The sequence below is a fragment of the Erithacus rubecula genome (assembly GCF_903797595.1).
Source record: "Erithacus rubecula genome assembly, chromosome: 6".
Classification (NCBI taxonomy): domain Eukaryota; kingdom Metazoa; phylum Chordata; class Aves; order Passeriformes; family Muscicapidae; genus Erithacus; species Erithacus rubecula.
The window spans coordinates 5404014-5430000 of record NC_136688.1 but is presented as its reverse complement, the minus strand read 5'-3'; the positions used below and the strand labels follow the sequence as shown (position 1 = coordinate 5430000).

The 25987-nt window shown below is 41.1% G+C and overlaps 1 protein-coding gene and 1 long non-coding RNA gene across 4 annotated transcripts in view; one reads left to right on the top strand and one right to left on the bottom strand.

The window, feature by feature from the left end:
* The first annotated feature begins 253 nt into the window (after nucleotides 1-253).
* The window catches only part of KCNC1 (potassium voltage-gated channel subfamily C member 1), a 107316-nt gene continuing 81582 nt past the window's right edge, over nucleotides 254-25987 (top strand). For all 3 annotated transcript variants that reach the window (XM_079308429.1, XM_079308430.1, XM_079308428.1), the window contains exon 1: nucleotides 254-1482. In XM_079308429.1, the coding sequence (XP_079164555.1) occupies nucleotides 913-1482 (570 nt within the window). In that variant the 5' untranslated portion in view covers nucleotides 254-912. The remainder of the gene's footprint in view (nucleotides 1483-25987) is intronic.
* LOC306803263 lies at nucleotides 1267-12379 on the bottom strand. The gene is made up of 4 exons (XR_013774592.1): nucleotides 12041-12379; nucleotides 5527-5609; nucleotides 2923-3101; nucleotides 1267-1356 (listed from the first exon to the last, which is right to left on the bottom strand). It is a non-coding gene; the product is annotated as an uncharacterized lncRNA (long non-coding RNA).

The window sequence follows — 25987 nt, the reverse complement described above, 5'->3', positions numbered from 1 at the left end:
GGCGGCCACGGGCTCCCCGGTGTGCCCAGGGCGCCGCTGCGGGCAGGAGAGCGCGGCGGGAGGGCGCTGTCCGCGCAGCGCGGGGTCCCGAGCGGGCAGCGCGTCCCGGCAGCGCCGGCAGCGGCGGCGGCGGGAGCGGGGGCGCGGCCCGCGCTAGGACCCGGGCGGGAGCGGCGCCTGCGCGGCGGTGCCCGGCGGCGGGGCTGCACCGAGCGGCTCGGCGGCGGCGGCGGGAGGAGCAGCGGGAGGGGCAGCGGCAGCGCCGCGGGTCCCGCCGCCCGCACGGCAAGCGCTCGACCCGGGCCGGCCGGGCGCAGGGGCGGAGGCGGCGGGAGCGCGGCGCTGTCCCTTCAGCACCGGCGGCGCCCCCCGCCCCGCTCCGCTCCGCCGGGAGAGGCGAGGGCACGGCCCCGCGTTCCCCGCGGGGGCTGCAGCCAGCAGCGGCGCCCCGCAGCCCCGCGCACCTGTGGGCAACGCCGGTGCCGTGATTTTTCTTCCCCCCTCCCCCCCCCCTTTTTTTTTTCCTTTTTTTTTTTTTTTTTTTTTTTTTTTCCCCCCCTTGTGCTTTTGGCCACGTCCAACCAGGGAAAGGCCCTCCCCCTCCGGCACCGCAGCGCCCGCGCTCCCGGAGCATGGCCCCCCCTGCCCCTGCCCCTCCGCCGCGGCTGCAGCTGCCGCGGACCCCGAGCGTCTGACTCCAGACGGAGGCGGCGCAGCGCCGGCAGCCACCGCCACCGGCATCGCCTCGGAGCGGCCCCGGGGGAGCGGGGCTGGCTGGGGCCGCTCGCCCCCGCTGGCCCGGAGCGGGGCTCGGCTTAGGCACCGACTGCCTCCGAGCAGCCGTCCCCTGACGGGCTTGCTGCCTGCCGTGCTTGCTTGGATGAGTCTGCGACATGCCTAATAAGAGACGAGATGGGCCAGGGCGACGAGAGCGACCGCATTGTGATCAACGTGGGAGGGACTAGGCACCAGACTTACCGCAGCACCCTGCGCACCCTGCCCGGCACGCGGCTGGCCTGGATCGCTGAGCCCGATGCCCACAGCCACTTTGACTATGACCCCCGCACGGATGAGTTTTTCTTTGACCGGCACCCGGGCGTCTTCGCCCACATCCTGAATTACTACCGCACTGGCAAGCTGCACTGCCCCGCGGACGTGTGCGGGCCCCTGTATGAGGAGGAGCTGGCCTTCTGGGGCATCGATGAGACCGATGTGGAGCCCTGCTGCTGGATGACCTACCGGCAGCACCGCGACGCCGAAGAGGCTCTGGACAGCTTTGGTGGGGCGCCCCTGGATAGCAGTGCTGAGGACGGAGACATAGATGGCACCGGAGACTCTGGCGATGGTGAAGATGAGCTGGAGATGACAAAACGCCTAGCTCTTAGTGACTCCCCAGATGGCAGGTCTGGGGGCTTCTGGAGACGATGGCAGCCCCGCATCTGGGCACTCTTTGAGGATCCCTACTCCTCCAGATATGCAAGGGTAAGCTATGCGATCAGCACCCTCATCAAAACACTCAAACCTCCCTGAGTCCCGGCATCGCCAGGCTTCTCTCTGCTGTCAGAGCATCCATGTGTGTGGCCATACAAAAATCATGTGGGGTCTATGGGGGATGTAACCTACCCTCTCAAGCAGGCCCCGTGCATGGGGAACAAGCAGACACCAAGGCCTGAGCTTGTGTACTCAGATGTGGGCCTCCAGAGTCCCTTATTTTCTAATAGGCTCCCAAAACTCCTACAACAGCTTGGGGCAGGGTCCCAGTCATGGGCCAGAGGTCTCCATTACACCGGGTAATTTCCCTCTATACACAGATTTTTACAGTCAGACCTCCCCCAGTAAAGAGAAACACCTTGTCCAGCCCTCTTACCAGCCAGCTAATGGCTCTCTCCCCTTTATGAGATGGAGAAAGAATTATGGGAGCAGGCAGTCCCAGCGGTACCAGGGGATTTGGAGAGTTTCAGCCTGGACTGGAAAGGGAGTCAGTGCCTTTCTCTTTTCTCTTACATACCAAGTTAAATATTTATGGACATGCTTCTCTGAAAATGGGTAATTCAGCTGATCACTCTGTGTCTCTTTCCCTTGTGGGAAATGCAAAATATTAATCAGGGGAAAGGGTTTCATTCATGTAGAAGGGACATTGTGCTTGACAGGTTTCTTGCCTGCTACTGAAGGACAGCTCCTCCCCTCCTGGTGCCTGCAGTTGTTTTGGAAAGGGAATGCACTCTGGTGCAGTTCACAGCATAGGTGTGGATAAAAATGGTGTGTAGCAGTCATCCAACTCCTTTAGGCAGGCACCTCCTCATGCTATGAGGATAATTACATTAATTAGGGCCTGGTTCTGCTCCTGAAATCAAAAGAACTGAAAACATTTGCTTCAGGAGCAGCAGCAGGATTAACTCCCAGGACAGTGTATTTGATAACTAGGGAAACAGAGAGAGGATAGTGCCTTCATAAAGAAATTGGCTGGCATAGGTTTTACTCTTAAATGTACCTTTGTTATAGCTTAATTGCTGCCACCCTTGGTAGGGTTGAGTGGTGCTTTGTTGGGGGAGGGTGATCAGTGTTCCTGAGAAGGATCAAAGAAGTGAGATCAGATTAGGGAGAAAATTGGATGGATGGATGAGGAAAGAGAAGTGGAAATGCAAGGAGCAGGGAGAGAGGAGCTGGCCGTGTATGAATGGGTGGTGGAATAGCAGCTGCCGGAGGCTTGGTCTGAGCAGAGATCTCCAGCAGGGAGACACCAGGTCTGCAAACTGAATGAATGAGGAAAGCTGGAGCAGAGCCTGGAGTTACATCTTGCTGCATTTCTAAAGATTCTTGTTTGCATACCATTTGGAGACTCCCTCCCTGAACAAAGGAGTTAATATTTAAAATTAATTCCTTTAAACAGCATGGAGAATAAAGGAATAATAGGATATTTACCACACGATGGAAAGATGATGCTGTTATACTGCAGCTTTCCAATCCCTGATTTCTGCCGAGGGAATGTGGAAAGGGGGAAGGCAAGGCTGCAGGGTATCCTTCAAAATGCTTGGTTTCCATTAATCAAGCCCAGTGTTAGCAGGTGATCTGAACAGCAGATCTCTCTGGTACCCAGGAATCTGTAGGTAAAACACATTTCAAGTAAAAGTAATGTGCTTGTTCAAGATTTTGGGAAGTGGTTCGAAAGCCAAATGAATAACGTCCCAAATTAAAAGGATACAGAGGTTAAAACACCCTTTTGCTTGGAGGCATTATTATATTTTAGGAGAAGAACAAAAATTTGTAACCAATATTAGGAGTCTCTGTGATGCACGGGCTGGAATTCTAGCAGGATATAAAATCTCTAAGGGTATTTCCATTTAGCAATAGGTGTTTTATAAAATGATTTGAGTTTGTTGGGGGGGTGTTTGAGTGGGTGATGTATCATTTATTCACAATCACTTGTGCATACCTGTTAGAATTCAACTCCTGATTTACTTCTAACTTGTTTTTCCTTAAAGAATTGTTAAAACTAGATAAATATGAGTACCCTGAATATTCAGTAGGCTAAATATGATTCTTTAACTTGTATCTATGGAGACGTAGGCCACATGCATTAATATTTTGCACGAAGGAAGATGGCTTTCCTCATCAACACATGCACACACTGTCCATTAAGAAGACATTATAAGACACTTAACATTTCCTAATAAAAGCCATACTTTATGGTTATGGGTGTAAAAAGAGATGAGAGTTTGATTTATGCTCCTGTAACCTAACACAGACATTGCAAAAATACCTGAAGCTCACAATAGCTAATTTATAGTAAAATAATTGATAACATCATTAACAAGTGAATTGTATATTAAGGTAATCATTGGTAGAGTCAGGCAACAAATCCACTGTTATCCCACTTCTAATTGAGTGTGCTACTCTCAGTTACAAACTGCAATTCAGTTGTGCAAAAATCTAAATTCATATTGCCAAAAAAATTCATATTGTTAAAAAAAATCACAAAATTTTCTCCTAAATGGAACTGGGATCTGTGCTAAGGGTGGTTGTTATAAACCTTTGATGTTTACATATGGCACCAAAATACATGTCAAAATAACATCTCAATGTAAGGATCAGTTTACATAACCATTATAGTATTACACTTGGGCAAGTAAAAGGAATACAGTCTCTGAATATTAAGATGAAATGAAAATCTTCATGTCTGTATAAAGCAAGATTCTCTGGACTGTATCTGGTATGCTAGATCAGTGAATGTTTAAGATCTGTCTATGAAAAGCTCAGCATTTACTCAAATCCAGCCATTCTTGGAGGATTTTGATGGACACTGCTTGCAAATACAAGTACATTTGACTGTTTTGCTTCACCTCCACCTGACTCATACTAAATTACTTCTGATCTCGTTGTAGACAGCCAGGGAAGACTGGAAGTGCATTTGTGTATGTCAGGCAAAATCAGCTAACTCTGCAAATTTTGTTTATTTCTTAACTTATTTGGATTAAGCAAAGCTCCTAGTCACTGATCATTTGTCTTTAGGTGCAACAGTCAACAGTTGCTTTTTAAAACAATAGTGCCTAATTTTAATTCATTTTAAGTTTTCTCCATGCTAATTTATTAATAATGTAATTCTTTCTAAAAAGAGGAAACACTTCAAAAATTGCATTATCTTCTATATATGTAATAAGAAAATATAGTTTGTTTAAAATGACAGACTGCCTTAGGCACCTATCTCAGTAAGATAAACAGGTATTACACTTCTTCCTTAGCTAAAGAATCCACATTTGGATATCAGAGGCAAAGTCTGGCGCCTGAAGACCTGAACAGAGTAACAAAAGGTGATGGGAAAGATCCAGGAATCCAGGAGGACTGTCAAAAGCATCTGTCCAGACAGCTAAATATCACTGCACACACAAACTGATGTTGCTTTGAAGCTCATTAGAACTGTCTTTTTTGCATTATCAGACAACTTGGTAAATTTATTTTTTCTAAGTAGGTACAAAGGGGGAAATAGAATCAGCCAGAAAACTATGCTAAAGCAGCAGAGAGTTACATTGTACTAGAGTGCCTGCCCTCTGTACTTACTAGACTTCATAGGTCCCTCAGTACACAAACATGAAAAATATTTTCTTGGCATCCTCTCTCCAGACATATTTATGTCTGGTCATGCTGTTCTTCCACTAGTAAAGCTCCCACTGACTTCCTGGGGAGTTTGGCCTGCAGGTATCTAACATATTTATTGCCCTTCCTCCTCCTCCTTCACAGCAGGGTAAGGTTGTGTTTGTGTTAATTCCCATTCCTTGGGTTGCTCAGTGTTTGGGAACGAGGAGCTTTCAGCTGAGATGGTGCACTACTGCTCACACTCAGATTGGACAGTTAAGTTTTATTAATGAACTCTCAGGAAAGCTTTTGTAGTCCTTCCAAATAAACATTTGTACTGTTTTTAAATAAAAGTTGGTTAGGGTCCTATGGAAAGTTCTCAACAGTTTGACTTGCAATTCTGGTATATGCTGAACCACTTTGATCTGTAAGGGGAAAAGCAAAACTCTCACTCACCCTTCCCTCATGTTTCCCCTTCACATCCTGCAGAAGAATCTGCTTTCCTCAGTGGGTGACTTTTGAAGGACGAGTTTCTGACACTGAGAAGGAGACAGGAAAAAGGACGGTGGTAAAGAGATGAGAAAAAGATATTCCCCAGGGATTTCTTCAATCTTTCTTTTGTACATTCAAGACCATTTCAATCTTGCTGTGTTCATTTAAACAGATTTTTCTCTATATAAAGTTCCACTCATAGGTATAAAAAGGCTTATGGGATCCTAGTTCTTGAATAACCACACTGCCTTGAGGATTACATCTGGGGTGATTCTGCTCATTCCTTACCCCTGGCCAGCACACGGCTTAGCTCAGGAATTGAGGCAGATATCAGGGAATGGGAACGGATACTCCTCATCCTTCACAAGGGGGGCTTATTCCACAGATGTATGATGGGAGACTTGGCACAGGAGAGCTCCACAGTGGTCTGGAGACTTCCACTGAGCACAGGGGATGAGAGCTGCTCCAGTCACTTTCCCCTGCCTTCCTCAGGGACAGCTTCACAGGGCCCCATGCAGCTGCTCTCCCACCTTGAGCCCTTCTGGAAGGTGTCTCCTGCAGAGGCATATCTAATCCTGCAAAGCTGGCTGCAGGAATTCTCACCATCTACTTTGACAATTAACAAGACAGCCTAATTTTGACTGCACGCTGCATTACAGCTCTGGAAAAATGAGAATCTTTCCACATCAAATGAGGTTTCCCTTGCACTTGTAGTATAATGGAATTACAGACATCTATTAACTACCATTCTATCATTCATTATTAATATAGTTCCTAAAATTCCATTTTATTCCTATTTTCTCCCATCAAGGAACATGTTACTGCAAATCCTTATATAACCCAGTACTGAGCATGGTAGTCATCTCTGCATCCTGACCAAAGAAACCTTTGCAATGCCAGTTAGAAAGTGTTCACTGCTCCAAGTGCCACATCCAGCCCCTGTCAAATTGGTCATGGTGGGAGCAGGTACACAAGTAACTCCTGGGAATTGTCCATCCGAATTCAAAAGTAATATGCTTTTAAACTACCACACACACACACAATTTAAAATATCAGAATAGCCATGCAGAATCATGATTTCACCAGTTTGAGCCGTGCAGAAACACACAGGAAGATATGATGTCTGCCCAGAAAATCTTACAATCTCTTTGAAGTCACGATCTCACAGAGAGATGAGAGAGATGATGTTACCCACCTGACAATTCCATGGCTGCCTAGTGCAGACTTAGCAGTTTGGATTCAAGGACATTTCTTTTTAAATCTATTTGCCTATTTCCAATTTTATTTCTATTATTCTAAAACCTTAAAAAAGAACAGCATCTGTTGCCATTTTAAATTTTTTTTATGTCACTTAATTTTAATGTTTCTAGGTTACAAAATTTACTTCATTTAGCCAAGGCTGTTATTGTATGGATCATACCATCATATGCATACACATATATATGCCTTCCTATTGCTGCCACCTCCTACGATGCTGAGTGGGATTTCCATATGAGGAAGGACTTCAAAATTAAACCTCCCCATAATATTTCTGCAAAAGTAACTGTGGTGCCACTGAAATGAATGTGAATTTAGTGGCTGGGTTCATAAAGATATTTGGTCCCTTCTCTCTTTAATTCATCCCTATGTACGTTTTCTTTGTCCTTCTCCTGACATTTGCTATTTTATTTTTGGTTAGGGCAAAAAAGGCAACAAAATACTGGTAATTCTCTGTTGGTGTATCATAAGACAAAGGATAAAAAGATCAGTGGATCAATGATAATATTTCTATTTTGGAACTGCTTGCAGAAATGTGGTATATTAGACTATACCTAGGAAAACTATTTTGCCATCTTGTTCTTCTCTTCTGCTGTGCAATCTAGTGTTTAACAGTATTTGTCTTCCTTATTTGTAAAAATGTGTGTATATTTATGGTAGTGCTTTAGTAAAGTCTATACATACTGCCTTTCTCTTAACATAAGGAGAGATGTTAGCAAATCAGCAACAGAGGGCCCAGCCTTACTGTTATTGAAACTCAGCCAAAATTACCACCAACTTCAAGGATAGAAATGAATTTTCCTGCAGTATGGTTCAGGATAACAAATTAATTGCTGTGTACTGCTTTTTTAAATGGACACGGTGCATATTTCCGTTCCAAAGCACTAAAGTGCAATAGATCTTAGCAATTTATTAGGATTATACATATTCAAATACATGCTTTCATAATCTTTTAAAGACATGAGCATCTTCAGCACACTGCATGAAAACACAGAGCTCTAATACTGACAATGCTTATCATGATCTTATTGGCATTTTTTACTGCAAAAGACTGTAGAATGCATCCCCTTTTAACCACAGGACTTCAATTAATGTTCAAATAAATCATATCCAAGCGCTGTGTTTCGTAATTAAAGGGCAGGCAGGGGGATTCAAATTGAAAAATTTGGCCCTAATTGATAATCAAGTAATTCTTTCTCATGCAAATACATATGGCAAAACTGAGTTTCCATTTTGTATAAGTTTGCTCTTATGAAATTTCAGTGCATTCTTGGGGTATAAGACTGATAAAAAAGACATTTTGAGATCTTTGCAATTGTCTTACAATTAGCTTCTCAGTTACTATATGCTGAATTTGATCTGAGGAAAGAACAGTTTTGAAGGCTGACTTGGCTTTCCCTGCTGAATATTGAATTACATAAATATGTGATTCACTCCAAATGGTACACAGAAGCAGTAGGATCGGATGAAATCACGGAAATCTATGAATCCATGGAGAACCACCTCCTCCCCCTGGAATATAAACCAAATGCTGTCATTTCTAGAATAATTTTTACATCTCTCTCCTGTGCTCACTAAGTAACCAGATTTTGCTATCTTCACTCCTACTCCTGTAGTGATAGCTTACTCCAGGAATATCCCTGTTTCCGTCAGGCTCAGAACAAGGTACCACCCAACAGGAGTAAAGGTGAAAGGACCAGGCCCTAATTGATTTTAATTTCTTTCTGATAAGCTTTATAAAATGTAACAGAGACGCTGATAAATCATGCAATAAAAATTATGAATAAATCGCGGGCCAAGGCTTTTTGCAGTGATTGCTTGTGATGTAAGACCCTTTAATGACAGTAAGTTAAAATTGCATTGTAATGGCCTTTTGTAAATGCAATAAATCTCAGGTTTCAGTGCACTGCAGACAGGCAGCAATGTGTGTGCTGCACATGAGCTACCAACACAGGCACACGCTGCTGGCACACGCTTACGTAATTATGTTGATACTTCAGGAGCAGCAGCAAATCTCAGCACTGCTAGATTTACTTTGAAAAATCCTGGGTAAGGACCATTGAGGTGTTGTGACTACAAAAAACAGCTTAAAATATCATACTGGCTTTTTACTTGAAAAGCTGTGAGAGAATGTCCCTTTTAAGAACAATAAAATAGATTATTTGGCTTTAAATTAGAAAGGCAAAGCCTGTTGCAATCGAGTCTTATGATTTTCAGAGGCAAATACAAGTTAAAACATATATTTTCATCTGCACAACCAGACTGATCTTTTCTGAATTTCCTTGATCCGTTCACAAAAAAATTAAATGTATGCAGATACATCAACAGTTACTTAATAATTAATTGTTTCAACTGGCACAGAGTTTCTCTTGCTGCCCTCCTTTGCCCTCAAAAAATGTATTCTTAAATACAGAAAGATCTGGTCAGCTTGGATTGCTTATCATTTGACATACCTAAGAAATTTAGCTGCAGATTTCCCTTGAAATTTCATTCCAATACCCCTGTTCTATTTTTCAGTTTGGACTTCTTGCAGGATCAATTGACCAGTATAGATGGTGGAGGCCAGTTCCGTGATTTATCCAGTAATTAATTAAATTTAAACCTTCAGTCAAGATACTTCAGACTTAATAACAGACTCAAAACCAAAATGAATAGGAAGAAATCTCTAAAATGCTGAGCACCTACAACCTCCAGCAGAAGAGAGGTGATGTCCTAGAGCAGAAAAGGACACAGGCAAGAAGCAAACAGTCCATCACTAAAATCCCACTCCAACTTGTAGGGCCGTGGTCCCAACTACCACTGATTTTAGCAGGATCAAGCCAGAGATCCGTGCACACCTATTTCAGGTAAGATTTTTTCAGGACAAGGACAATTGTGTAATTGCCACAACACGCAATGCTAAAGGGTTTGCCTTCACAGCAGCCTTTGATCTCTACTCTAAAAACACCACAACATGATCTCAGCCACATTGCGCTATTCCCGTTTCCCTTTTTAGCATGGATCTCCCCTTCGCTCCGAGTGTGGAGTTCTGCAAGGAATCTAGTGACAGTACGTCTTAGCACTTCTGGGGAACGTGTCCCGCATAATGCAGAACTGATTTTAACTCAGGGATTTTCAGTGAAGCACTTGTAAGGACAAACCAAGAACAACCTGACTGTGCTGTGATGGCTCAACCCATACCCAGACTGAGGCAACTGCTGTGGGGTGCTGTTGGATTTGCTGGTGTTGGGGCAGTAGCAGAGCAGCTTAGGTTGGAATGTTGCTTAAATGATATTGAAATTTAGTGTTTTGTTGTTTAGTGTTCAGTTGATAGGAGTTCACTGTCTATCCTACCAAGAAGTCCCTGAGGTGCTAGGGAATTTATTAAAAGACCTAATGTAAATTTCAAAACTGTATAGATTACTTAAAATGTTAGTTATGTCTAAGCAGCAGGAAATCAATAGTGCAAAAGTGCATTCACTGTTTTAAAGAAAGCATCTTTTGGACAACCTGCTCTACTAAGCAAAGAAGCTCAGTTCTCACTGTATCAGTGGCATAGAGTGCAGGCAAATAAAAAGTTTGAAATTCAGTAAGAATTCTATAGTGTCTTCAACTCCAAACCACAAATTCATCTTCATGTCCATATTATCATCAGCTTTAGGAATGCCTAAAACTGTGCATTTGCTGTTCTCAAAGGATATCTTGGTTGGTACAGCAGGGCAAACATTTGTTCTTACTAGGTGATTTTAAACATTCATTCAGAACATTCTCACATGTCCTCAGACAAATACACAGACCTACACGGTGGAAATTTACTAGAAAGCAAAAAATAAAACCCTAAAAAGGCCCCCAAAGTTGAGATTTGGGCAAATGATTGCAAGCAACTGAATTAATGCTGTTTATGGAGTGAACATTTGTTAGAAGATCCAACCAAAGCCCTACTTGCTTGCCTATGTTAGCTCTGAAGGATCCTCTCAGGAGGAGCATCTGCAGCATGCCAATAGTGCAAAGGCAGGTCACACACATTTAGCTCAGCAAATGAACATTTGCAATGGGCTCAAGCACACAAACACCACATTTTATTAGCTCAGTATGGCACACATTTGGGTATGCTCCAGCCCCTCTCATTTTCTATTAATTTTACTGCATGTGAAATCATACAAGATGTTCAATCTCAGTATGCCATTTTCAAAATAGAAAACCAAAATTTCTCGTGTTACTTGCTTTGCACTTTTTCCTCTCTCCCTTACTATATATTTCTTTCAGTAGCTAGCACAATAGAGTTATAATTTCTGTGACACCTCTAAATGCTTGTACTATAAAAACAGCAAGTCGACAGCATCTAAGGGAAGGCTTTACACTGTACTCAGATGTAGTGTTTTCCAAACCAACCTGAACTGCAGCAGCAGATCACCCAAGGCTGTGTTCCTTCCAAAGGTGCAGGATTGTGCCTGAGCTGTGGTGGCCAGTGCACAGACAGTAGGGCTTCTCCATCACCACCTTCTCCATCACTCCTGCATCCAGGAAATCTACCAGGCGCTTCCTACATCTTCACTTCTGAGGGCAGGCTCATGAAGGGATGTCACCATGTGAGTTCAAACTTAGAATTCCCAAAACACTAACCCTGCATTTGGAATTTTTTAAAACGCTTATTAAAATCTCTCTGTGCCTACAGTGTTGTTTCTTTACGTGCCCAAAACTGCCTTAGTACTGTTGGCAACTGCCTTCTATCAAAGCCTTGTTGATGCCCATAATTTTCCTTCACTAATAGGAAAAGTCCTTCAAGTGTTCTTGCCAAATACATACTGAATATAAGCTATTTTAAAAATATATTCAAGTAAAACCATGAGATACTTGTAGTATGAAACAGTTCCCAGGACACAATAATCTAGTGGCTACTGTTTTTTGCTTCAAATGTGAAATTGCAAATTTAATATTTTCCCCTAAGTGCATGATTTCAAATCTTCATCGGTCTCTGCTTGGAAGCCCTTCCCACTTCCCAAAGGTGCATAATCCAGGCAGTTAGTGAAATTAATCCAATTTGCACAGCTTGAGGATCACAAACCATTATACTGGGAAGACAGCAAAGCAGCCTTTCCCAGTAATGTGGAAGAGGCTGTTCCTCTGTGGTAGTTCTGGGCTACTGAATTCAGCAGGATCAATGGCAGATATACATAGTGGCATTATCAGAGACAGTCTAATGTTGGAATATGACAAGATTGGCTTTTTTATTTTCACTCACTTGTTGGAAGCCAGTTCTTGGTAGGAAATAACCATATGTTATCCTCATGCCTTGGAGTTCAGGGTGAGCCGTGCTCCATGGTTTAGGGATTTCTGTGCAGCCCCTATGGAGAAGAAATGTACAAAATGCACAGAAAAGTAGGAGATGATATGCAGAGTAGATGATGTGCAGTATTATTGAGTATTTGTTCACCCCAGAGCCTGAGCAGTTCTGCCATGCTGCAAAGCCAGCTCCAAAGTCAGTGTGAGGACACATCACATAATTTGTTTTGAAAAGACCTACGGTTCCCAGGGCTATCAATCTGTCACCTTTCAGTCGTGCCATGGAAACACAAGCGTTCTTAAAATCTCTGAAGGCTGCCTTTTCATCAATATTTGAACATAAACATTCTTTTAATTTAAATGGAGATTGAGCACTTACATTTTATTACTTTTTAATAAAAACCCATGATCACTGTTAAAGGATAGTGATGTCAATGAAATTATTGCCAGGATAAATTTAACTTGGAAAAGCACTAGAACAAGTCTTTGCTAGATCAGAGTCTTTTACAGCATGTAGGCTTAGTTCTGGTTTTAACAAGCAACACAGAAGTGATCAATGGCATTCTAGCTATTACTTTCACTGCTTTCATGATAGACTTAAAACTAGTCCAGAATCTTGTGAAGGGTATATTGTTAAATATCCCTCTCTGCTGTAACTTACCTTATATAGGAATACTTGCCAGGGGCACTAATGAAGCAGAGATAGTTTTGCAGTTTTATCATCTGTTATCAAATATTACTCCTGCTATAACAGAAACACAATTGCATTAGAATTTAGAAGTGACAAATATTGAAAAAAAAAATCTTTCATTGTTTAAATAGCTTTGCTGCATAGTCCAAAGAATAAAATATTTGGACAATTAATAAAACATTTCAGGACTGCTTTAATTAAAAAACAAGATACAGCAAAAGAATAATGATAGAGTTAAACATAACCACAACACAACAGAGAGGTATAAATAAGAAACCACATTATTACACAGCCTTCAGGTTTACACTTTAATTAAGGATAACACACCCTATTTTTATATCCTACAGGAAAAAAAAAAGTCTACAAAAAACCCATTTGAAATGTGAATGTCATTGAAAAATTTTAAAATGCTCCATCTACACTAGCTAATATGTGATGATTGTAGAGTGCTGAAGAACTGCATCCTCACAACCCTCTTTCCATCCTAAGTAAAGAGCTTCAGGGTAAAACTCCAAAGAACTCTACAGTTTAGCTTCACTTATGAGCACTGGACTAAAAATGAGCACTTAATATTTATGTGAATCATTGTCAGTGTCAAGTGAGATGAAGCTTATAAAAATAGATCCAAATCAGGCAATGAGTTTTAAGACTCAGTGGGTAAATGCCTCTTTACGTACGGTATTATTTATAGATATTTTTTAATCTGTTCTGTCACCTTGTCTATTAAATTATTAGAAAGTAGGAAAGAAGGAACTACGGCAAATGTAGATGAAAGAGAAATCTTACTGGGAACTGTGGCAGGAATATGAGCAAAATCCAGGAAGTTTAAAGCTGTGCTCCTAAGCCGCTTTCTTTCTCTGTGTTCTGTACGAAAATAATTCCAGCCTATTTTGCAATTAAATATGCACTTTTTAAAACTAACCACATGTTGAAATGAGAGTGGTATTTTCGAGACTCTATGGCATCCACAAGACTTGCTACCACATCTGAAAACATGCTAATCACAAGCTGGTTTCAGGCATTGGGCTGAGTCTTTTCTCCATGCTCCTGTGAAGATGTTGACATCCTACATTAATCAAAGTCCCCTGTAGACATAAATGTTGAGCTCACCACAGCCACAACAGAAATTTCAGCATTGGATCCCAATTTGTGTAGCTCTCTTAGAAGTCAGTGACAACTGCAGACGGTCCCTAAGTTGATCTCCAAAGGTTCTAAGCATTAAAAATTTAAAATGTCATCATGGTAGCTTTGTACATCTATTTATCATCATCTGACAAGGAGGCTGCTGGTACTAATATTGACCTGCATCAACAAGGTTCTGTGAGTCTCAACTATTTATGAAAATACTTTTAAAAGCTGCTACAATAAGGACAACAATAACAAAAGTATGATTAGAATTTGAAGCAAGTATTCAATATTGAAGGGCAAAATACTCAGGACAATTAGGATTCAGGTCACCTTGTAAGAAAATTCAAAGGAGCAGGGCACATCCACAAGGCTTCTGCTGGGTTCTTGCAGGCAGGGGAATGTTATGTATTACAGGTAGGAATCTGGGGAGGTCATACTTACTTTCCTTTTGCTAGCAGGTGGAGAACTCTTCTTTGAAGCAATTGAAGCCATTTCTTCCTTTATACAGACATTACACAACCTCTATCCAACAGGAAATAAAACTGGGTAAAGCAGGCAGCTTCTCTCTTCCCTGGGTCTATGTGATTATGGAATACTGCACAGGGGGAATATGTATCCATAGGCTTGTGCTTTGACCATTCAGGTATCATTTTCATAAGCACCAGGGTGAAGTGGTTTTTGTACTCTCTTCATCCAGGTAGGATTTCAATGTAGCTGTATGTCTGCTGAGAACAACACACAGAGCTGCTCTTTGATTTGAAGACATTTTTTGCAAATAGAAGCTTTTCCTGCTCTTGACTTCAATAGCAAGATCTAATTCAGTTCAATGAGAAATTGCATCCACTATTTTCATTCTAATTGTCCTAAATCTATTTTAGAAGAGAGATGTATGTGTTTACAGGCACAAGAATTGCTGCAGAAGTCATAGATGTGAATGTTAGGAATAAAAAAAAAAAATATTTTTTTATTTCCATGAGGATATCTGGGGATATTGTTCATCCCAGTAGTCAACCAGGTTTTATTTAGCAATATCAGTCTAACAGATGCAATTTCCACTTAGGATAACTGTAGGCACATCATTAATTTTAGTAACTGCAAAACTTATAGTAGAAACACTGTGACATCACTTGCTCCTCACTTTGACAACTGCAGAAAATAAAAAATAAAAATAAAAGAGATTCCTGCTGTGAGCTTGTACAACTGTCCAACTGCTTGTACAACTTGCACAGTAGTTTATTCTAAAGATCTGTAATGTATACAGATGGCAAAAGGCTCACAAATACATCCAGAATTATGTGTGAAAACTACATTCACAAGTCTTGCTCTGTGTTTATTGAGAGACCACAAACTGTATTTTGACAGGAATATCAATAAGGACTTGGATTCAAATGAAAAAAAATGTTTTCCATTTACTACCTACACTGCATAGCACACCAGCTGTAATCAAGAAAAATTTCAGGATGGCATGAAGCTCTCAAGCTGCATAATTCTCAATAACACTCAGTGGAATCCTGCTATTAAAATGCCCACAGGCCACAAAAATGCTTTTAAGCCAACTCAGTAGCCCAAATTACAAATTCTAGTTAACAAAATTCACCACAGGATCACAGCTTAGGGTAGAATATATTCTTTTTCTTAAATACAGCTGCCTTCATCAAAATGCTTAGTGGTCACTCATGGTTTTCAATTCCTATTATGCTGAAGCAAAGACTTTTTTTTTTCTTAAAACACACAGAAAAACATGAGGCTTAAGTAAAGTCACCATGCTTGTCACCAGCCCCACTAACATTTATTGTACAAGGTTGTCTTTCCAATTCAGCAACTCATGAGAGTTGACTTGATCTTTTTGGAGGTTCACATTTTTGGAAGTTTTGCAGATGACATTTAGGAAACCTTGTCATAATACACAGACATTTTGGCTAAGAAAAAATATTGTATGTACCCCAGGTTCAGATCTAGGGTTGGACAAAGAAATGTAGATACATTTTGGCAACAAAATGTTTTTTCCTCCAATTTCTCCCCCTCCTCTCAAATAACATTTATTCAAAGCTTTACCCTTTTCTCCATAAGAAAAAAATCTCAAAGTTTATCTTCTCTCCCCAGTATTAATTTATTTTTCTCCCCTCACATTGACTTAATAGAAAAGCGAAAATGGTAGTCAGAAAAAAGAACAAAGCAGCAAAATTTAAGAAGGAATACCAGGAGATAAAAAGGAATAAGTTTCTGCACAATATTTTGCTTAAAACTAACTATAGGTCCTTGTTTGAAGTCTGAAGGACAAATACAACAAACCTTGTTGAATGTTTTAAGGGAGAAAAGGATCTCATTTTTTCCCAAATTGCTTTTATAGTTTCCATTGAGTTACTTACAAATACCATCCAGCTTCTTGCAGTCCTTTATCTTGATTGAGGTGAGGGATTTTTGTCTGCTTAGTTTTAAATTATTTGGAAATATAAACAGCTTTCCATGTAGGTCAGGAAAAAAAAAATCTTCAAATTATTATCAACCTGGCACTGTGATTTTTTAACCTTTTGTGGACACAAAAATACTCTCCCCTTTGGAAGCATTAACATGTCCTCGTCCTTCTGATTGCTCCTCTTTCACCAGAATATGTGGGACCAATTCTGGGTTTTAAAGAGCATTTTAATCACTGCTGAATAGCTGCTCTCCTGCTCACAGAGCATGGGGTGCTGTGCAGTGGAGTCACCATCAGACGTGAGAAGGACATTCCTGAAGTGGAACTGCAGAAAATAGTGGTTGCAATGTAAGCAGTGAGAAGGAAAATGCCTGCAGGAGGATATGTCTCCTAGAAATAGGAGATGGAAGGAGTCTTCAGAGCTAGAAAAACAAATTACTGTAGGGAGAGGGAAATCTCATCCCTCAATATTCACTGGATACTGAGGGACAAATAGTTAAGAGCCTGGAAAGGGAACACAGGATGGCAAATCAGCAGCTTGCTAGTAGAGAAAGACAATCAAACGTTTGAAATCTCAGGCTGTGACCACTTACAGCAATTCCTTTTCCACCAAGGTGAGGACAACCTAGTCAGAATAATACAAGTGAGTTAGCAATGTGCAGTACCTTCTGCATGTGCTGCAAGCAAGAAAACAGCCCTCATGAGAGCCCAGGAGGAAGGGGCTTTGCAGGAATAGATTTTGTAGTCAAAAGGACAGATTTTGCTGTTGCAAGTTTGCCAAAGAATAAAAAAAAAGTTAAGCTCCACGTGAAAAATTTCCTCTATTGTGACCAGTGCTAATTCTGGAGAAGCCTTTGCTGTAAGGACACGTGAGGATTTTGGACAGCGTGTTCTGATGCACTCATTTTCTTCTGTGAAGGTCGGACACCTTGATGGCTGGCACAAGAGCTGGGCAGGACAAAAAAAGAGAGAGAAAGAGGCCAACTTCATTTCCTTAAGAGCTCTAGAGTGGGTATTTCAGCATTCCAGCCTAGCCAAATTTCAGGAGTCCTGCACAAGAATTATGTCCTTCACCACACACAAAGACTCTTTTCAGCTGTGATCCAAGACAAAATGGGAATTCAGGAGAAAACAAGTGGCTTAAATATATAAGGTACTTGTGGAAGTGAGAGCACACCACAGGCACTTGTTCTGTCAGACTAAAAGATGCTGTGATGGTTCCAGCAGTGATCCTCTTACAGGAATTATTCTGGGTGTGATTTTCATGCACCCCTTTGCCCTTGTTGGGTCACATTAATTTAAAAAAGGTCTAGATGAGTGATCTTTAATTGAGAATATTTGCTGTCTAAATGAAAAGCTGTGGCTTCTTAATGTGTTCTCTTCACTGAGGACTACAATACAAAAATATGTGTTAAGATTCAGTGGCAGATACAGTGATGGAGCTGAAGCAACAACCAGATAAGGTAGCTGATAAAAGTGTTATAATCTTATTTGGGAAGCCCAGAAATACACCAGCTCTTGATATGACTTCAAATGAGAGTTCTGGCACACCATAACTTCTTGCTAATGATTTACATCTATAATCAGGATAATAGAACATTATTTATCTACCTCTTCTGGGTATTGTGGAGACTAACAGTTGCACAGCAATTTGAAGATAAATTGGAGACACTAGATGAATTTCCACTATCATGTTTTCTCTAAGGGGGTGAAGTGAGGACACCTTGACACAGAAGGAACTGAAGTTTTCTCAAAATAAATCAGAGAGATCAGAAGGCAATTTTATCTTTGTTTCATTCTGATTATTCAGCATTCCTCAGCAAGATTGACAGGAAATGAGAAAACAAAGCTTTTGTGGATGGGGGAGGTAAAATCTAGTAACATTTAACACTGCATCTGCAAAACAACAGTTTAAAATTCACAAAATTATTTCTGCTGTTTCAGATGAAAAATAAATGCAAGATGTACCCAGCAGATTGTGCATAACAGACTATCAGCAGCTCTAATAAATAACTTTAATTACATGACAAAATTTAAATGCATGTCTTCTCATATAGGCATTTTATAACAAAAACATATAAATTTAAACCCTAACATGCTTTACCAGACCCCACATTTTGGTTTGTGGCAATCCCATAAAGTCAGAAAATAGTTTAAGTGAATTAACCCCTTGTCTCCATAATCTGTGTATTCTGACCAGAGGTTCTGAATGGGAGGAACAAGTTATACATCAGCCCTGAAGTGCAAAAGAATGAGCCTTTGATTTTTATCTTGGCTGTTGCCAGAAAACACATTGCCTTCCCAGAGCAGGCAGACTAAGGATGAGCTGAGTCTAGCAAAGTGGGTCTGCTCCAAGAGACCAGCACCCTGTGGAATAAGATGCCAGAGCAGATGCTGGGTGTGCTGAAGCTGACATACACTGGGGCACCCTGAACAATCCCAGGAAGGCACAAAGCAGAGTGGGAGCACTCACCTTCTTCTCAGCTGCCTGGCTCTGTCTCCAGGATCATCCTTACATTACAAGACCTCTGGCACAAAGGCATCAGGCAGATATTGAAGATGAGCCAATCACTTCCAGGGAAACATTGAGCCAGAAGTGACAGAGGTACTGTTACAAATCAGGGGAGAGGCAGAGAAGTCAGGAGAGACACAGCAGAATGACACTGGCACCTCTTCTGGCAATGTGTTGGGACAACAAGTAGCCCAGTTATTGCCCTGGAGACTCAGGGAGTGAGGCAGATGATAAAACAGTTGTCCATCTGTGTTGCAGATGCCAGTGTCTCTGAAAATGCCCTCTGATTGGGATGCAGACCAGAGGGTATGTTGCAGATATGTGAGCAGCACAAGACGCTCCACTGTAATAATCTGGTAATTCTTGCTATAGGTGAGCAGAAAATGGCTGGATGCCTTGGTCATTGCTCAGAGGTCATTGTGTTCCTCAAAAATGTGTATGTTGCTTTTGAAGGATAAATTCTAACTCATATTTACCATGGATTTATTCCTTATAGCACACAGGGATAGCCTAAAATTGCTTATATCATTACCTAATTCAAGGAATCGAAAGTGTCAAATTTGACTTCTCTGTTAATTTCTTTTTCTTGGGTAATTCCTGAAAGGAGCAGGAATTAATCCTTTTCCAAACAGAATAACAGCAGAAAGCTGCTGGAATTTCAACCAAAAAGCCAACCAAAACCAAAACCCCAAATGAACAAAACCATCCCTTTTCTTCCTCAGTGTTCACTGATTATAATTAATGTGAAGTTAATCAAAACTCAAAGCAAGACCAACAAAAAAAGGTCAAAATGCAATTACATTAGAAATATGTTCCCCAGTCAATTGCTTGCTTTTCAGGCTTTAGCTGTGTGGCAATTTCAGCACTTATGCAACCACCATAGAATTTTCTAGGTCTGACTTTTACTTGAGAAGCAGAAACTTCTCACCAACCAACTCCTTCAGGCCCAAGCCCAGGAACTTTTTTGTCATGGGGGTGGGGCTGGGGAAGGAATGAGCTTCCTTCACACCCTCAGCCCCCTCAGATGCCACCACTGCATCACAGAAGAAACCACCATGCACCTTCCTGCTTACTGCAGATCCAGTCAAGGACACTTGGAATCATCCGGGAGACGCTGCCTTGCAGCACGCAGCCCTTGCAGGGAGAAATCCTCTGGGGAAATCAGTTTATGGCAGGTTTCATACCGTGCCAGGTTAACAGCATGTGTATCCCTGTCCTTTTAGCACAGGTTGGAAGGAGCAGTGTTTGTGCCAAAAAGCACACTTTAAAAATACACGCTGTAGTCAGATGTCTGCTTGTAACATTTATGACTTGGCAGATTGACTCGCACATCAGGCATACATTTGATGGTTAATTCTGAGCCCTAATGCAGCAGAGCAGTCTTCTACCTGGCTGGTGTCTATCCTTTTCAAAAGGCAAAGGAGTGCATAAATTATGTTTAAAAAGAGGTAGGCATTTTCTACCCACAGAATGGAGTCATTGTAGGTGGATTATTATCCAGGAATACCGAAGAGGCAAGAAGTCTGTGATTTAACCCTTGCCTGCTGCTATTGGTACTGCTGAAATTATCCATATGATACAATTTTTCAGGACGTATTTCAGCACAGCAGCTGCATTTCAGACAGTCAGCAGGAGTCAAAGCCCTAAAGAAAGGAATTTATTCTGAAATAATACCAGCTAAACCCTGCAGCAGCATCCAGTTGTCTCTGCTGATGTTGGCAACTATGAGGTCGTTCCAGTTTACTCCCTCACTAGGCCTGCACTACAAATGTCATGTCTTAACAGAACAGGATGAACTCTAAACCACCTTACAGATGACCAGCAGGATTTTGAAACCTATTTCTTCTGCAGTATGTTTACTACTGGGAAAACAAAAAGCAATAGTTTTCACAGTGCAAACTGAGACATTTGTACGTCAGGATACATGACCTTTATCTAGCACAAATAAGGCATAGAGATGTTCACCTGAACACAGCCACCTGCATTTACTCCAGCTGAGAACCTGGTCTTCAACATGAGCTTAAAGAAAGCATTGTGAATTGTGATGAAGAAAAATAATCAGCACTGGGGCTGAGCATCCCTAAATTTCAGTGATTTGCCTACAAACTGCTGACAGTGAGCATCTTCAGAAATAGGAACTATAAGAATAGCAAAAAAAAGAGGAGGATTTATAAATGCATGAGATGAGTTTTAAATTATCATAGGTATCCCTGCTCTACTTCAACATCTCATATTAATGCAGAGAATAATATTGTCCTTTTCCATAACAATTTTCAGAAATTCAAAATACTTTACAAAAAATGCTTAATCCTTTTAGTATCCTTACTGAGATATGCAAGTATTCTTTCAATTTTCTCACGATATGTGTGATGTGCAACACAATTTATTTCTTAAATTAATCAAAAAATTTATTAACAAAAATGAGAAAGAAGTACTGGCTCTCCCTGCTTAAAAAAAAAAAAAAATCCACCAGACTTACCACTGTCAGTAGATCTAAACAGGTCAAAAGCAGTAATATTAAAGCTAGGAGTATCTCTGCTGCACCCAATGGATGCTGCTGTAAAACCTGTGATTCTCCCTGAGAAGGGTAGCAAAAGCTCAATATTTTCTGGGCAGGTGGGCATCTGTTACATCATCTTGGTCTTTTTCCATGCATGCCCATCTTTGTTCTTTAGCAAATGTGCAAATCTTAGACTCACCAAGTGCCACTGAGGTGCAGGCAGGGACATGGACTTGTCCCTTTCCCCTCCTGACCACCCACAGGGAGGAAGCCAAGAGCTTCTGGCCAGTGCATCCTCCAAGAGAAAGAAACCAGGCAAGGTGAGCCAGAGCCACTCTTGAGAGGAGATAGGAGAGATTTGCAAAAGAAAAGCTGTGCCATGTCATTCAGCAGAGCTGCTCATGCCTGAGGGCACAAATAAGAGAGGAATCCCACAAGAGGGAACAGGAGTGTACAAACACTTCTCAACAGCAACCTAGCACCTGCCCTTCCCACCTTCCTCCTCACCATCCTTGAGATGCTCCCCTTAGTGGCTTGACCATACTGGCTTGCAAGGTAGACTGAAATTGCCAGTAGACTGAAATCCTTATTTCTGTTCTGCACCACAGAGGCACTGGGCAAAACTTCCATCATAGTCAGAGATCTCATACCCCATAACAAAGAATACTAAAGCTTTCCACAACTCCTTCACCTTCCTTCAGCAGCCTGTACATGGGATTGCCCAGTGGTCCAATTTTATATCTCAAACATGCAGGATTCCTTTCAATTTTCTTATAGCAATACTTCAGTTATTTAGTTGAGCTCAGCCATCATACTGGGAGCATTGAAATTCAGGCTCCTTCTAAACAGAAATCTGGGCAAGGAGCCTGAACTTTCTGACTACCTTAATTAACTCCTGAAGCAGCTCTCTTAAATAAAGCACTGCTCAGCTCTTCTCTTGGAATTCCTGAGTAGTTTTATATTTTGTTTGATAGTTGATCCTGGTACTTGCTGGTATAGCTGAGCTGGAATTCATATCTGTGATCTTGTCAGGGTTGAAATTTTTAATTTGCAACTATGTTAACTTTCTACAGAAAAAAAAATAGTGATCATAAAGAAAAAAGAATTCTGTTTTCCCAATCTTTTGTAATACAAATTGCAGGGAATGATTTTAAGATAACACATGAATTAAGGGCACCATTGGCATAAAACTGAATTCTGTTTTAAGACTGCCAAATGGTGCAGCTCAGGAATAGATCTAGAGATTTCTAAAAATAACATTTCTACCATGAAAAATTCCCACAAAAATCCCCAAAATTATTTTGAACTCATACTACTGCCTTTATTACTTTATTTTCCTGAATGTCATTTATTATTTTCTTGGAGGAACATCAGAGGACCCTATTTCAGAACAAAGCCATGCTATGACAGCTCACTTAAGCAGGGAGACTGAGATAGTTTTCAATGATAATTGGTACAAGCAAAATAACCTAAGTGTATGTAGGTACATACATCCACATTCATATTTAAACTCTGAGAACTATTTCCTTCTCTCCTACAAATGTGGAGTCTAGTTGGAGAATAAGAAAAAATCTACAGAAAATAGAGGAGATCCTCTCCCAGTATTAATCCCTGGGACCTTAAGTCATTATGTTTTTTAATTTAGAGAAGTCACTGTTATTGTTTAATGAGTTATTGTACTCTTCTTGATCTCTCAAAATACGAACTGAAAACAGTTTACTTGTTTCTACAGGTGTGACCTATGAATAATTAAATAATCCCTACACATTTGTGAATATTTCCAAAGTATTCATAAAAATGTTTCTAACATAACCCAGAGATATCTGTGACAAGGCCTTTGACCAACCCAGTTGTCCTTTTGCATATTCCTAAGGTTGTGCCCCTCCATGAGGGAAGGAAAACATCAGTGGAAACAGGAACCTAAATGCTGTTTCTCATTATCTTTAGCTTTTTCTCAGCAGAATATTTTCCTGCCATAAGAAGACAGAAACTAAGGCATTATGTTAACACCCATGCATCCAATTTTAAATCCCATGCTATCTGACACATTAAAATCAGTTAACCCAGGGAGAAGGATAGTTTCTCCAAGGATGGCTGTCATCTTGGGCCTCACTAATTTTCAGATCTCTTAGCTAACCTTTTTTTTTTGTTTTTTTTTTAACAATAATGTAATTACTACTTTTTAAAATCATCTTAGGTCGAAGTACAACCAAAGAAAAAACATATTGAGAAGCTACTGATTTAAGAAACTGAACAAGACAGGGTTAGAGCTTGCTAAGGCATCTGATGAACTGAGACATATGCTGCAACGTGCCAGACTATTTATACAGGAGAATTAGATGCCACATTGCTCATGTAGTGCCCACAGACACTGGGACTTTCTCAGGAGACTGGCTTTACACAACCCTCATTAGCACATCCTCCATTCAGGGAAGCAAGTGAGGGAGCACAGCTAGGTAAGGTTTTATCTGACTGGAGCAGGACATGTTGGCAACAGCAACACTGGGAGATCCAGCGCAGCAGCCTGGATGTTATCCATCTAATTTCAGTATCTAATCTCTCTAGACACTTATAATCTGACACTCAGTGGTGTACTCCATCTTAGCTGATAGTGAAATCATTTAATACAAGTGGGTAGTGAGGTAGATGACAAGCTGATTGATGGCAATATCTTCATTTAAAGCTATATAGCACCACCAGACCAGAGGTCTAGAGCAGCTCAGGAGTTCTGCCTAAATTTGTTGGTATCCGTGCAAGTTTCTCATGCCAGAGTGTGGCTTATTCCATCTACTAAATCATTTTCCTAAAAAGAACATTAGCTACCTCAAGCCCATTAAAGCAGAGTGTCAGCATCTCACAGGATACTCAGCAGTGAGATTACAGTGAGCTTCATCATTTCTCCCTCCTGGCAGTCTGAATCTTTTCCACTGCCTCACAGTAACCAGAAGGAATGCTGGCTCCTTGAAGCTACCTGTACTTCAGCTGTGACCTCAAATGCCCCAGAAGCAGAGATGGTGCTGCCCATGCTTGGGGTCACAACTGTCCTGCACATCCTGCACTATCCTTGGAGGCAAATTTGGTATCCAATATTTGCTACAAATGGATGAGGGGTTCCAGCAAGCACCAGGAGCACAGGTGAAAATACAGTGATGCTCCTGTATATAAAGAGTGATTCCTGCATGTTAAGACACATTATTAAAGCATGGAAAAGCCTTTGCCTCTCTACTTCATAGAACACCTGCTTGGAGAGTGCAGAGACCAGACTGGATCCCACAGGGAATCCCTAAAAAGTCCACTCATGATGAGTCTGCAGTCAAAGCCTAAAGGCAGGCTCATATAAGGAAAAGGGTGTTGTGCTGAGTTTATGAAGAAGAAATGTCTGTTTCTTTCCTTTCTTAAGGGCCTTAAGCACATCAGCACAGCTGCTTCTAGAGAAAGCAATGGCAGAAGAGTCCCTGTCCACCCTTGTATTGCCATGAAGACACAACCTGAGTATTACTTCTACAGCCACAAATTCCCTCAAATCCAATGGGTTTTTAGTTCTGTAGCCAACCTATTGTTCTACCTTAAGGAAAAATATATGGGAGAATTAGGGTTTTATCACTTCCATCAGCAGTTATGGAAAGCAAGTCCAGACAGTCCCAAACTTACTGTTTAGACCTGCACAAGAGCAGCTGAATGCATTTTAATCTAACTGCTGTGGAAAAAAAAAATCAAAACATCTTCCCCATAATTCATTAAAAATACTAGAGGTAGTGGCTAATTTTGTCCAGATTCTTCCATGCTTCATTCAAGGTCTACATCATGGGGCTGTTTCTAACCCAAGAGCAGCTCAAAGATGAGCTTTCAGTAAAACCTGCACTGTCCAAGGTGTTCCTGCAGCCACAACCAACATCATTTCCCTACAAAAGGCTGAATTTACACTGTTTGCAATGAGACTGTGACATAGCAGCATTTTACACCCTTTGAACAGTGGGGATAAGATGAAGAGAGTTTTATGGCTAGTGACTGCCTTTCTTGATGAAGAGCTTTGTCTCTCCCACTGCCGCATCTTGTTGCAGTTTCTGTGGTAACACTGATTGCACGGAGAAGGAAGCCAGTGTAAATTGCTGGCATGTAAACAACAGCTACCTTTGAGTCTGGTTTACATATATACCCTTTCTGACTCGTTTATGATCCATTTCTACAAGGTAATTGTTAATGCCTAGAGTATTTATTATTTTAATTTGCAAGCCGTTGAGAAAATGTCTTAAGTGACATGCTTTACATGCCACACTTTGCCAATACAAAAATACAACTTTTAATTTAGGATAAAATCCATCTGATTTTTGTCCACACAGAAAAATTAATTCTTTAGAAAAATCAGATGTGAACTCAATGAAAATGACAAAATAGAAACCATAAAAGTACAGAGTATAAAATATATGCACAAAATATATTAGCAAATAGAAGTTGACATGATGTGAAAGATAAGAGCAGGTAAAGCTTTTTTCCATCCTGTTTTCATGGAAGAAATTGTTGTGTGTGAAACTCAGGGACTAAAGCATTTCAAGTGACTTCAATGAAGCAAGAAAGAAGTCTAGACTTAATAGTTTTCATTTCAGAAAAAAACAGTTCATATTCAGAGTTAAGGTTACAGTAACTATACGTAAAACCTTT